The sequence below is a fragment of the Peromyscus eremicus genome, chromosome 7, assembly GCF_949786415.1.
Source record: "Peromyscus eremicus chromosome 7, PerEre_H2_v1, whole genome shotgun sequence".
NCBI classification, from domain to species: Eukaryota; Metazoa; Chordata; class Mammalia; order Rodentia; family Cricetidae; genus Peromyscus; species Peromyscus eremicus.
Genome location: NC_081422.1, coordinates 67,172,731 through 67,187,074, shown reverse-complemented (window position 1 = coordinate 67,187,074; position 14,344 = coordinate 67,172,731). Strand labels below are relative to the sequence as shown.

Here is a 14,344-nt window from a genome sequence, read left to right as displayed (position 1 = left end):
TAAAAAAAAGAAATGCACAGGGATTTGGTGAAGACTAAAAAGAGACAAAATGCATAATGCCCTAAGGTAGTTAAAGTAAGGAATTATATGACATGTTTTTATATTAAAAACCTGGTAACACAGCCTGGAGACATTGCTTAGTGATTAAATACATATTATTCTTGCAGAGGACCTGAATTTGGTTCCCAGAATCCCCATCAGGTGGCTAACAACTGCCTATAACGCCAGTTCTGGGGACCTGGTAGCTTGGGGCTCTGCAGGTACATGCACTCAAGTACTCACACAGACACCTAATAACAAAAATTAAAAATTAAAAAATCTCTTGCAGGGTGGTGGTGGCACACATCTTTAATCCCAGCACTCAGGAGGCAGAGGCAGGTGGATCTCTGTTGAGTCTGAGACCAGCCTAGTCTACAAAGAGTGTTCCAGGACAGCCAGGACTATACAAGAGAAACCTCCTCACCATGGGGGAAAAAAAAAACACAACAGGGGGCCAGGGTATGTAACTCAGTAAAGCCAGTGGATGAAGCCCTGGGTTCCAGCCACAATACCACATACATCCGGCATGAAGGAGCAATCTCCCCAGGCCAATTTTGTCAAAATTCTGACAAAAATTATTATATGGTAGAGATATTTAAATAAAGAGTCAATTCTCAAGTTCAAATGGCAATACAAACAAGACGTAACCAACATCACTGTAAGGAAGAAGAAAGGCATGGAAATGAATCTGTAAGAAAACAGTCTGGGCTGCAGTCATTAGCGCTGAGGGTGCTACACACAGCACAGAAGAAGCAGACCAAGAAACCCAGAAAGAACAAAGTTCAGAGGAATTCAGCATATGACAAACACATTTTTAATCTGTGGGGAAATAGGAAGATTGTTTAGATAATGGGCCGCTGTTAGGAAAAAAGTTAATTTGGATCCCTACACTACAAACGGAGTAATATTCAAATGTTTAAAAAAAAAAAACAAATTTGGAAAAATTTAAAGCAATATATTCCAAGCGCAGAAAAATTTTAAATATGACAGCAAATTCAGAAAGCACAGAGGAGAAGACTTATACACTTAACTTGAAAACCATGAACATGTGTGTGCCCAAGCCCTGCTAAACCAAAGCAAAGGAAGACCCTCTGGAACAGTCTCTGGTACTATGACAGTTAAAAATAATTCACAAGAGCCTGTGTTGCATGTGCAGACAGATGCAAGCTGAGAAGAGACTACTGCACTGTTGGAAGGCTGCACCCCACAAGAGGGGGTCAAGAAGAGATGTGGGAGGAAGGGAAAGAGGAGACAGGAGAATTACCTGGTGGAGGACTCTACCTGGAAAGCTAAAGAAAGTCCCTTCTCATTTATTTCTATCTATTTTTCTTTTTACTTCTATGGAAGCTGGTGCCTCATTTTCCTCACATTCCATTTTCTTCTTCTCCTCTCTCACTTCATCTTGATTCTTTGTTTTCTTATCCTGTACATGATCCTAATATGGAACCTTATAAAAGAACCTCTCATCTTGTGTATACAGGGAGGAAGACGGAGCAGCGACTGTGACCAAGGCATAGGCATACATGCAGGGGTATATCCCAATGAAAGCAGCCTTCTGTGACTGAGACAGGAACAAGAAAGGGAACTTAAAAAAGGACCTTCCCACTGCGGGAAGTAACTATCAGAGACGGGGAGATGGCTCAGTGGTTAAAGCAGCCAGCTGCTCTTTCATTTCCAGCACCCACACTAGGTGACTGAAAAGTGTCTCACAAGCCGGGCGGCAGTGGTGGCACACGACTTTAATCCCAGCACTCGGGAGGCAGAGCCAGGCGGGTTTGAGGCCAGCCTGGGCTACAGAGCGAGATCCAGGACAGGCACCAAAACTGCATGGAGAAACCCTGTCTTGAAAAAACAAAAACAAAAAAACAAACAAACAAAAAAAGGTGTGCTTCTAAGCCCAGTTCCAGGAGATCTGATGTCTTCTGGCCTCCATAGGCACCTGCATGCACACTGCACATAACTCAAGCAGGGACATACTTTTTTTTTTTAAAAAAAAAAAGGAATGTAAGACTATTTAAAGCTAGGACATAGTACCAAATTCTTTCTTTATTTCATTACTGTGTGTATGTGTGAGAGTGTGTTTGTGAGAGAGGAATAAAACTGGGGGGGGGGGAGAGGTGCTTGCATGCCATGTATGTGGAGATCACAGGACACATTTTGGAGTTGGTTCTCTCCTCCTGCCTTGCTAGGCATGATCTTTCCTGCCATCTGTGCCACTGAGGAACCCACACTGACTGGATGGCCCTCGGGCCTCCAGGCCCCCTCCATCTTTCCATCTCGCCGTAGGAATGCTATCACATGGGTTCAGAGGATGGTCTTCAGGTTTGCAGCCAGTGCTTTTACCCACTGAGCCAGCTCCCGGCCCCAAAATGCTTCCTTGAAAAATGTATATTTCTCTCTGAAAGATCTGCTTTAGTGGTGTCCATGTAAATTCAGTAAGAAAAAAGAAAAAAATGTAACTTAATTTAGGGCTTTAAAAACTGAAATGGAGCCGGGCGGTGGTGGCGCACGCCTTTAATCCCAGCACTCGGGAGGCAGAGCCAGGCGGATCTCTGTGAGTTCGAGGCCAGCCTGGGCTACCAAGTGAGTTCCAGGAAAGGTGCAAAGCTACACAGAGAAACCCTGTCTCGAAAAACCAAAAAAAAAAAAAAAAAAAAAACTGAAATGGTTTCAAGTTTAGGAAGTATAATTGTACCCCAAATACTACTGGAGAAGATAATGTTTTCAGTCTTTGATTAGAATTCCTCTCTAAGAAACACGGATTATCTATTTTCCTCATGAAATAACTTTTCAACGAGTCAAGGAATCCTAATTACTAGTTTCAAAGCCAATATGCAAATACCTACAATTTAATGGACTCAGAGGGGCCAGAAATCGAGGACAGATTACGTAGACAAACAGTCACCCTCATCTTGTAAAATCCACACAGATCACTCTAAGGCACCAGGAGCACAAAAGGAAATGTTACAGAACTGCTGTTCAGAGCCACAACGCACCCAGAAATGTAAGCTACCCAGAGCGCCTCTCTCCATAATTATAATTGTTTTCTTCCAATAGCAGAATTTTAAATATTTAGTCACAAACTAGATGTCAAAAACCCAGGCAAGACTTCTCGGGTCTTTGGCTGCCCATAAGATAAATAAGCACATTAGTGTGTTTGAATTCCTTGGCCTTTTCGTAAATAAACGAAATGCTTACATCTCCTGAAATTATAAGGTGGACTCTGAAGGAATTCAAACATTGCGATGGGAGGCCACAGCATGAAGCAAAGCCAGTCTCTACCACAGAAGCGAACTGTGAATGAGGTGCCTGTGATCCGTGTGCAGGCAAACCCCAGAACAGGTTCTGAAAGAATGAAACGTGGCTAAATTTTCAAGTCTCTAGGAAAGTCGTCTCTTTCTTCATAGCAGTCCTCATTTCAAACGGAATTCCACAATGCAAGACACCCTCTGCACCACAATGCCACGTACACACATTTAAACCTCTCCCCACAAATCTCTTGAAAGCTTAAAATCTGGGACAGTGAGATGGTTCCAGAGGTAAAGGCATTTGCTGTCAAGTTTTATGATCTAAGTTCCGTCCCTGAGACCTTCACAGGGGACAAGAGAACGAACTTTCAGAAGATGTCCTCTGACTTCTACTAGCGCGCGCACACGCACACACACACACACACACACACACACACACACACACACACAGAGGGAAGAAGGAAGGGGGGCAAGGAGGGAAGGAAAATGAATGAATAGGAACAGGGGCTGGAGAGGTGGCTGCTCTTCCAGAGGACCCGGGTTCAATTCCCCGTACCCACATGGCAGCTCACAATTACCTGTAGCTCCAGTCCCAAGGGATCTAAAACATCACCTCTGACCTCAAGAGTACCAGGTGTACACACATAGTAGGTGGACATACATGCAAGCTAAGCAACCACACACAATAAACAAACAAACCAGCTTAGGGGTCATCTGTATTCTGTGATTGGAAAGAACAGCTTTCATTCTATTTTCAGACATTCTCCCACAAAGCAAAAATCTCATTAGTGCATTAAATAAATACCAAAAGCTTTGCTCATTCACTCCCTGCTCTACAACATTATTTTTCTTTCTTTCTTTCTTTTTTTTAAAGATTTATTTATTTATTATGTACACAGTGTTCTGCCTGCATGCCAGAAGAGGGCACCAGATCTCATTATAGATGGTTGTGAGCCTCCATGTGATTGTTGGGAATTGAACTCAGAACCACTGCAAGAGCAGCCAGTGCTCTTAACCGCTGAGCCCCAAGAACGTTTATCAAGGTATCCAGGCACATGAGCTAGAGCCCAGATCTCAAAGAGGTCCGGTTTCACAGCTATCCTGGGGATCAGAGCAGACCCTCAGCTGAAGAGACAAAACTGGGGAGGAACACACACAAAACAAAGAACAGTCAGGGGACAAACCCTGTTTGCATTTGAAAAGATGGAGCTACCTTTCCATGAACTCTGCCTCTGAAGGACCCTAGGAAGGAGGGGCTTTGTCTTTCAAAGGGAAGAAGCCCTGCTTCCCCACAAAAGAACAACCTAACAGACCCAGAGGTCAGTGTCTCTCACAGGTCCCATGGCTGCAGGGAATAGGGCTTGTGCCTGCTGCTCAGTCGTCCAAGCCAACTCCACCCTAGGCTCTCTTCCTCCACATACCCAGAGGAGTGGAGCTCTGTGCAGGCACCCAGCTTGGACATTGTTATTCCTGACATCCATGAAACTCATGAACTTATACTTATTTCAAATAAACATGACAAAAAAAGTAACAAGAATTACATATCATAAGAGGTTTTTTATAATAATGTAATTATATAATGAGATATAATAATTCTAATATAGTAAGATGTCTATTATTTAGCTTTACAAATACTTAATCATTTTCTTATTCTAAAGGAGACTACGATATGGCTTTGAAAAAGTAAACACAGTCAATGATGTAATTATAATAAACACTTGTGTTGGTAACTCTTGCATTTCCTATTTTTTAACCTTTAAGTTTACCAACAGCAACCCCTCTACAGAGATATCTTCAGAGGAAAGAGCTGCTTAAGGAACATTGTTCAAATCAAATCCCAGTGACTTTTATTACGTGTGTTAGTTTCTCTGAACAAGACTGTCTTTCTACCAAGCACGTGGAATGCCAACAGACAGGTCCTTTGCAGCGCTGTAAGCAAAGTCCCTGGGAGGGACTCTCACCTCCTCTAACTCCTCGGCTGGATCGGCGTTCTCCTCATCCGAGCCGCTGTTCTTCGGTAAGTACGTCATTTTCAATCTCAGGTAACCTTTCACTCGTGACTTGTGGCTGCGGAAAAGAAAAGAATTATTCACAAAACTTGAATACCAAGAAGAAAGTATTCGTTTGGTGAGTTTAGGGAAGACCTTGCTGGCTCTGTGGGGATCTACTAACGGGGTTCATGGTCAAGCTTCTGTGAAGATAGAAGACATTCATCAGAGAGAACAGGGGTGAAGAGGGAGAAAGGGAGCCCATTATACCACGGGTAAGATGCTTGGATGGGGGGCTGGAGAGATGGCTCAGGGATTAAGAGCACTGGCTGCTCTTCCAGAGGACCTGGTTTCAATTCCCAGCATCCACATGGAAGCTCACAACTGTCTGTAACTCCAAGATCTGACACCCTCACACGGAGATACATGCAGACAAAACACCACTGCACATAAAATTAAAAAAGATGCTTGGCCGGGCGGTGGTGGCACACGCCTTTAATCCCAGCACTCGGGAGGCAGAGCCAGGCGGATCTCTGTGAGTTCGAGGCCAGCCTGGGCTACCAAGCGAGTTCCAGGAAAGGCGCAAAACTACACAGAGAAACCCTGTCTCGAAAAACCAAAAAAAAAAAAAAAAAAAGATGCTTGGATGGTTAAGGGGAGGATCAGAGAAAACCCAGGCTCCTCAGTTAAGAGCTCCAAGCCGGGTGGGGGGAGAGGGATGGGGGACAGTGGAAGCCCAGGTGGCTTTAGTGTGGGGAGCACACTCAGTGCAGATAGGAGATGCAGTTTGTTTGTTTGTTTATTTTTTTTTTATTTTTTTTATTTTTTGGTTTTTCGAGACAGGGTTTCTCTGTGTAGCTTTGCGCCTTTCCTGCGACTCACTTGGTAGCCCAGGCTGGCCTCGAACTCACAGAGATCCGCCTGGCTCTGCCTCCGGAGTGCTGGGATTTAAGGCGTGCGCCACCACCGCCCGGCTTTGTTTGTTTATTTATTCATTCATTCATTCATTCATTTAAGAAAAACATACTATACAGAGTTTCTAGCAATCGAAGGGCTGGCTACTAGAGCAAGCAAACAAGAGGGAAAATATTTGCTTAGCTGTTCTTTGTATGCACCCATTGCAATCTGTACAAAACTAAAGGAAGAAAAGAGATGCAGCTCCTAGACTTCTACAGGAATTAAATACAGGACTTCTCTCACAGAGAGCATAAATAGTAGCTCAACCACAAAGCATGGGTTCCTTTACTTTGTTTTAAATTTATATTATAAAGACTAGGTTAAAGCAGTTATTTTAAATGAAAAAAGAATTAAGTGTCCATAATATACTCTTCAAATGCATTTCTTAGTTTGAAAGAAATCAAGTAAACGCTACGATTTCCCCAGATGTCCTCCATCTGTTACTTGGACTCATGACGGCGAATCACACATTTTCAATCGATTTTACTTGGGTAATCGATTTTACATTTACAACTTAAAATTTTGGAGGCCTGGAAAGATGGCTCAGTGGTTAAGAGCACTTTCAGTTCTTGCAGAGGACCCAGGTTCAGTTCCCAGGACGCAAAGGCAGCTCACAGCTGGCTGTAACTCCAGTCCCAGGGGATCAGACACCTCTTCGGGTGCACTGCATGCATGTGGGGCGGACACACACACACATTCAGGAAAACATTGCATACATAAAACAAAACAAGTAGGTCTTTTTAAAAGATTACATATGGCAGCACAGTGGTGGCTCACACCTTTCATCTCAGTACCCGGAAGGCAGAGGCAGGTAGATCTCTTTGAGTTCGAGGCCAGCCTGGTCTCCAGAGTGAGTTCCAGGACAAGCTCCAAAGCTACACAAAGAAATCCTGTCTCAAAAAACCAAAGCCAAAAATGAACAAACAAACAGAAAACATATTCCATGTAATTCAGTTCAGGAAAATGGTATTGCAAGTATGTTACTTGGATTTTAAAATCTATGCTCTCTTCCTGCTATTTTCTCTGAATGTATGAGTCTTCTAAAATATTTTTTTAAATTAAAATCTTCAAAATGTAGTTAATTTTTCTTGAATTTGCTTTTGTGCCTATCAACTTGGACATTATGAATTACAACTATGTGATAAATATGGGGTTGGACATTATGAATTACCCCTATCTATGTGATAAATATGAGGGGTTGTTTTTCCTATTGTCTATCTCTTTTATAATTTTATTTGCAATGTGAACCAAGTATTTTACAGTTTTACAGATTTATTTTCTTTTTATTTGTATGTGCATCTATGTGTGTGAGTGTTGTGTCCAAGAAGACCAGAGGAGGGCATCAGATCTTCTGAGGCTGCAGTGGTAAGTCACCCAACAGAGTGGTGGGTCAACTTTTAACCACTGATCATCTCTTCAGATCACCTCAGTGTATTTTACAATCTAAAATAACTAAAGCTTTTAAAAATACAGTATTTTTGAATTGCTTTTTTATAGGGTGTTTAAATCCTAGATTTTCAAAAGGGAGGGTAAAGGTTTAATGAAGATACAAAGAACTTAATGTGTGTAGCTGTAGGGATGGCTCCATGGCTCAATCCCCAGAAGCCACATGGCAGACAGATCACAACAGTCAGTAATTCCAGTCCTAAGGGATCCAACACCCTCTTCTGGCCTCCTTGGGCACTGCACACATGTGGTACACATTTAGGTAGACACTTATATACATAAAATAGAGATAAACAAAAATCTCAAAAACCTTAAGCTTAATATACTATAACCTTGCATTTACTCACCTTCTTGGATGAAGAACGAAATCCTTAAATGTATATGGTCTATCCATTTTCGGGTTTTCCGTCTAAAATGAGAAAGGGGATCAGGTATTTTCAATATTTATGACCCATAATGAAAGACATAACTGAAGAATGAGAAAAGGCAGTTATAGCTTTGCTCAGTGGCAGTACCATAACCAATGAGGTTTACCCAAGGTGCGATTATTGCTAATTGAAAAAAAAAAAAGGCAGGTTGAACTTGTGAGGAGGGTGAGCAGCAACACCAGCACTAGGTGGGGACCCAGCGGAGCAGGGACGTGCGGGGTGGGGGCAGGCGGGGGCAGTCAGGAGAGCAACACTGCAGTGTGGCAGAATGCTGGCCCAGAGGAACATGGGATAGGTATAGTGTCAGCAGGTTGGCTTGGTTAGAGCATAGAGAGCATTCTAGAACAAAAACATCAACGGCCTGGAAGGCAAGAGTGGGTCCAATGTATTCCTGAAAGCTAAGGCACTCAACACTGCTCAGGGACAGGCGTCGGCCGTGACGGGGGAGCCCCGGCTTCTCTCCATCTTCAAAGTTCCTCAGCCCTCTGCTTCCCATCTCTGCTGCTTGCACTAACCACCCTCCTACCTTGAAACTTCACTGACTCATGTATTTATAAGGAAGTCTCACTATGAAGCCACCACGGCCTCAAAGTAGAGAGCCTCCTGCCTCAGCCTGCCACGTGTCACAACTACAGGAACGGGCTACCTTTTTGGTGTTCTTTTCTTTGGTTCTTTCCACTCTATCTTCTGACTCCCTTTGATCCACCCATGCTGACTAAGGTTTTCCATCTGGCCTTCTGTCTGGCTTATCCGGACAGTGGGAATCTCAACCCTCCTGCTTCTTTTCCCTACACAATTTACTTGTGTGCTGCTACTAACTGCTTCTGTAAACTTCCATTTTCCAACTTCAACTGAAATCAAACATGTCCAAACGGATGCACCAGAAGCCACAAGAGGGCACTAGATCCCATGGGCCTGTGATTTCTGGTGGTTGTGAGCTGCCAGGGAAGTGCTAGGACTGAACTCAGGTCCTCTGTGACAGTCCTCTTTACTTCTGATCCCCCTGAACACTGGATTCTGAAACACTTCCTAAGCCCTTCCCACTGCTGTATTTCCAAGGCGGTTTTCAGGGTTTGGGGTTTCCACTGCGGTGTAGTGCCTTACTTCCTTCCGTGAGCCTAGGCTCTCGATGCTCTACTTAGAAGGGTACTTCCAAACCCTCTCCTTTCAATCCTGTTCTCATCTGGCTAACAATCCCAGCGGGTCTGTTGCTTGTTGGAGCTCATATAAAGAAATCTTATAGAGAGTGAAATGGAAAATTGAGATGAATTTTAGGAAACAGCTCATACACTAAAGACTAACACTGGCAGTTATTAAATTAAAAATTAAATTAAATCAAAATTAAATTAAAAATCACAAACAAAGGCCAGGCAGCGATGTCAGCACTCAGGAAGCAGAGACAGGTGGATCTCTGAGTTCAAGGCCAGCCTGGTCTACAGAGTGAGATCCAGGACAGGCACCAAAACTACACTGAGATACCCTATCTCGAAAAACAAACAAATAAACAAACAAAAAATCACAAACACAAAACGACGGACACCTATACTAACCGGTAAAGGATAGAGAGGGACATCCACTTGACCCAGGAAATCATCTCTTGTCTGTAAAAGAAAGGAGAAACAGCATTACTGATATATTCAATTTTATTATTATGTTTTAAAGAGAAACTCATCACCCACTCACAAAAAAGTAAGTTGTTTAATCCGCTGAGGCATGGAGGGAAAGTCAAGGAAAACAGTGCAAAGTCATGTGGCGCCCTGTCTGGGATGGCGTGGCATCAGTAACACGCCAGTCCTTTGGCACATAATGCTGGTATTATGTACTTAGGCAAAGTGCAAAGCCCTCGAATGCAGAACAGGATTGCAATAGAAATGGGAGGAGGCACGCTGAACAAAGAACAGTGCTAGGGAGGACTCATGGAGTGCTTAGTCCTAAAGCAAACGTCTGCAATGTTCTGTCTGGCGTAGGAGGTGGGAGAGCTAACTAAGGGTAGAGTCAGCAACATTACTGGAAAGTGAGAAAAACCTCACAAAAAAGATGACAGCTCTCCAAATCTCTGTATAAAGTCCACCTGACCCTCGCTGATCCCTGAAACTCACCCCTCGACCCCCAGGTAAGGTACAGGCTCAAAGGACTGAGTACTGACACCAGGCAACGCTCACCAGAGCGGAGGCAGCATTTATAATCCAACTGGTTAAAGTGCTACAATGAGGGTGAGCACTTGTCAAGGAAAGAACACAACACACTCTCTCCATTAAGAACCATTCGCACAGAAACTTACTAGACATGAAACAACGGGGAGAATAGACAGGATGAGCTGGCGGTGGTGGTGCACGCCTTTAATCCCAGCACTCGGGAGGCAGAGGCAGGCGGATCTCTGTGAGTTCGAGGCCAGCCTGGTCTCCAAAGCGAGTTCCAGGAAAGGCGCAAAGCTACACAGAGAAACCCTGTCTCGAAAAACCAAAAAAAAAAAAAAAAAAGACAGGACGTTATTTGAAAAACTAAAAGCAGGCAAAGCTTCTCCATGTTTGGGAAAACAGCTTAAGTTTCGATAAACTCACTGAACCCACACTGATAACTATAAAGAAGGGATGAGTAAGCATATCATTATTATGTGCTGGCGATACGGGGAAAATCTTGAAAGTAGCCAAATTCAAACAAAAACACCAAAAAGACTATACACAGGGATCAAAAACACACATGGTGGGGCTGAAGAAGTGCTTGATAGTTAAGAGTGCTGGCAACTTCTCCAGAAGACCCAAGTTTGGTTCCCAGCTCCTATACTGGGTGGCTTACATTTTATTGTAAGCATATGGGTGGTTAAGCGTCCATGTATGTACATGCACCATGTGCTTGCAGTACCTGGAGAGGCCAAAAGAGGGTGTCTGATCTCCAGACACTGGAGTTGCAGACAGTTAGGACTTGCCATGTGGGTGATGGGAATCAGATGAGTACTAGTGCTTGTAACCATTTGAGCCATCTCTCCAGCCCCCATACATACATAATTTAAAAAAGAATATAAGTGATGGCAGGTTACCCATTAAGAATACTGGAGTAGAGGAGACAAAAGAATATTGCCTATCAAGCGCCCAAAATGTGAATTTTCATGTAGCAAAGAAACATCTCTCAAAACTAAAAGGAAGACAAATAGGCTGAATGCAGATGAAAGGACATAGGTTTGCCATCAGCAGGCTGGTGGACGGAAGTGGGAGGGGAACTCACAGGGTGAAAGGCACCGAGGGAAGTGCAGGTCCAAAGAGGAGCATGAAAAACACTAGCTGGGATGCTGGGAGGCGCCCAAGAGGGTCAAATTATTTGCTCTGCAAACTTAAAGACATTGAGTTCAAACCCAGAAGTACAACACAAAAAATGGAGAGCTAATCCCAGCACTTGGAAGGCAGAGGAAGGAGGATTAAAGGCATGGGATTAAAGGCATGCGCCACCACCGCCCGGCCCGAGACACCCAGCTTTTTATGAGGTTCTGAGATTCCAAACTCAGGTTCCCATGCTGACAGGTCTCAGTCACTTTCCTGACAGGGCCATCGCCACAGCCCCATGATATTCCTTCTTTAAAGCAGATAATCTGGATGGAGTTTCGTGTCTGTGTGTGCGCACGCACTCTCTCAAATTTCTCAAGAGCTATCCACTTCCTTTTTGAGACAATGTCTGCCTTTCACTGGTTGGCCTGGAGCTCACTGGCTAATGAACCCTCCAACTCCCCAGTGCTGGGATTATACACCCATGCCACCACACCCGGTTTTTCACAAGGGTCTGAGGATCAATCTCAGAACTCCATGCTTTCATAGCAAGTGTTTTAATGCCTGAGCCATCTGCCCACCCTGAACTGAGGTTTTAAGTTTTTTAAATTAGTATCGTATGTGTGTATCTAAGACTGGAAAGGAGTGGACACATGCCGGTGCATGCACGCCACCGCACACAGGCCAGAGAACAACTCTGTGGAGTGGGCTCTCGGATTAGACAGTGTTTCCCAGTTTATGCTACAAGCGCCTCCCCCAGCCATCCCTCCGGTCTCTGAGCAGTTTCAGAACTACTATATAAAATAAAACAGTCCCAAAGAACTGAACTTCCAATATCAGAAGAACAAACAACTTTCCCACACTAACAATCTGTTTGGTGGTCTGAGGAGGAAGATATGAACCAGGGGCCTCCCCTGAAAAGTCCAGGCACAGGGCTGCTGTGAACACGGGGCCACCTGAGGTGCTTTTCCCATTTACCGAGGAAAAATAACTGTCTTAAACTCGTTCCTATGAGGGCAAGTGCATCTGTGATCCTCATTACCGCGTTCCCGGCCAAGCAATTGTTCCACACCCTGAGTATCAAGTATGTCTCTGTGGCTGTCATCTCCGACATTTGAGGGGCAAGCAGCTTGCTTCAAGAGCAAATCCACACTTGGGGAAAGGTAAGGTATTTAAGACGGCCTGAAAATATGAGCAAGAATTCGGGACGCAGTGACTCTAAGCAGCACCGTCTGGTTACCAAATAATACTCAAGGTTTCAATGATATGTTCCCCAAAAGACTGTTTAGAACATAAAAACGGGGAAAATCCAAACTCATTTTTAAAACAAATTTCTATTAAAATTATACATGCTTTCTTCTCTTTGTGAATATGAAACTGTGGTGTATGTGATTTATACACATGTGCACGCGTGTGTGCATGCAGAGGCCAGGAAGCGGTGGTGTTCTGAGAGCTATATATATTATATATAATATATATTATATATATACACACACACTCACACGTCACTCTCCACCTTATTCCTTTGAGACAAGGTCTCGTGCTGGACCTAGGCTGGTGACCAGTGAGACCCAAAGACTCCTGTATCTGTCCCCCATAGTACAGATGTACATGTGGCCATGCTCAACTTCCTACCTGGGTTCTGGGACTTGAACTCCGGCCTCACACTTGTGCAGCAAGTGCTCTGACCCAGAGCCAGCTGCAGCCCTATGAATGCTTTAGCTTCCGGGAGACGCACGGTTACTAACTAGTAAAAATGAACAGGACATGAAAACTCTGCTTCAAGAGACCCCCACACACACACATACATATATACATACATGTATTACAGATTAAGTTCTCTCTGTATAGCTCAGACTGGACTAGACCTTTCTATGTGGCCTAGTTCAGCCTGCTGAGGTTACAGGCACAAGTAACCATGTCCTCCCAATCTCCAGTTTCATGAAGGAAATGAAGAAATCCTCTTCAACCTTTCTTGGTTTGCTGACATGTATTGTTTAATATGTTAATTAGTATTAGTATATGTTATATATTAATATATATTAAACACTGCATGTCAAACCAAGAATATATATGTTTACATATATACAACTAAGCAATCAAACATAAACAATAAATAAACCTTAAAAAACAAAGTAAGGTATCTTTTAGTATTTTTATGTAGGCTGCCCTATCAAAGTATTCTGTAACAAAATACATTAATAAGCAAAAATTGTTTGCTGGGATTGTAGTAGTATTTTCCCTAACTATCAGCAAATACACACCATCCTTCAAGAATGACACAGGGAGTCACAAAACAAAGTTAGTAAAATAAAAAGGAAGACAGAGATGGGACACAATGATCGAAAATGTTAACAGTGTTTGGACTGAGTGAGGCGCCCATCACTCCTTCTGCTTTTTTGTGTATGTCTGAAATTCTCCATAATAAAAGGTTTAAATATTGGTAGAAGAAATAGTTTTTAATGGCACAGGCAGTTTCACGAGGTGTTAAGGAGCACGAGGGTGGAATTAATACATGGTGTTACAGGAGGTGAATCACGCTGGGCATATTATAAGGTCAATAAACGTCACCAGAGGGCTGGGAGCGCAGCTCAGTGGCTGATGTGCTTGCCTGCAAATGTAAAGCCCAGAGTTGACTCTCCAGAACCTACATAAATACCAGGTTGGTGAGGCCCAACTCCTATAATTCCAACCTTGAGGAAAAGAGGCGGGAGCTCCCTCTCTCCCTCACTGGCTATAAAACTAGTCACATCAGCAAGCTCCAGCCTTGATTGAGAGACCCCATCTCCAAGAGCAGAGTGGGTGGACCACTAATGATGACTCTTGATATGACCCTCAGGGCTCCACAAGCATGTGCACACATGTGCACCCATGGAGAAAGTCATCAGAGAAAACACCTTTGGCCACAAGTTGGGAAAAGATAAACAGATAAAAGGAAAATGGATCTTCCAGGAATGTTAGGTCCTATCTCTAGCCTTAGC

The 14,344-nt window shown here is 43.6% G+C and overlaps 1 protein-coding gene and 1 pseudogene across 5 annotated transcripts in view; one reads left to right on the top strand and one right to left on the bottom strand.

The window, feature by feature from the left end:
• Positions 1 to 14,344, bottom strand: part of Nedd4 (NEDD4 E3 ubiquitin protein ligase) — a 93,654-nt gene that overhangs the window by 34,529 nt on the left and 44,781 nt on the right. For all 5 annotated transcript variants that reach the window (XM_059268223.1, XM_059268225.1, XM_059268224.1 and 2 more), the window contains exons 7-9: positions 9,657 to 9,707; positions 8,026 to 8,087; positions 5,249 to 5,354 (exon numbers count right to left, since the gene is read on the bottom strand). In XM_059268223.1, coding sequence (XP_059124206.1) covers positions 5,249 to 5,354; positions 8,026 to 8,087; positions 9,657 to 9,707 — 219 coding nt within the window. The remainder of the gene's footprint in view (positions 1 to 5,248; positions 5,355 to 8,025; positions 8,088 to 9,656; positions 9,708 to 14,344) is intronic.
• Positions 8,173 to 8,249, top strand: LOC131915793 (U4 spliceosomal RNA; annotated as a pseudogene).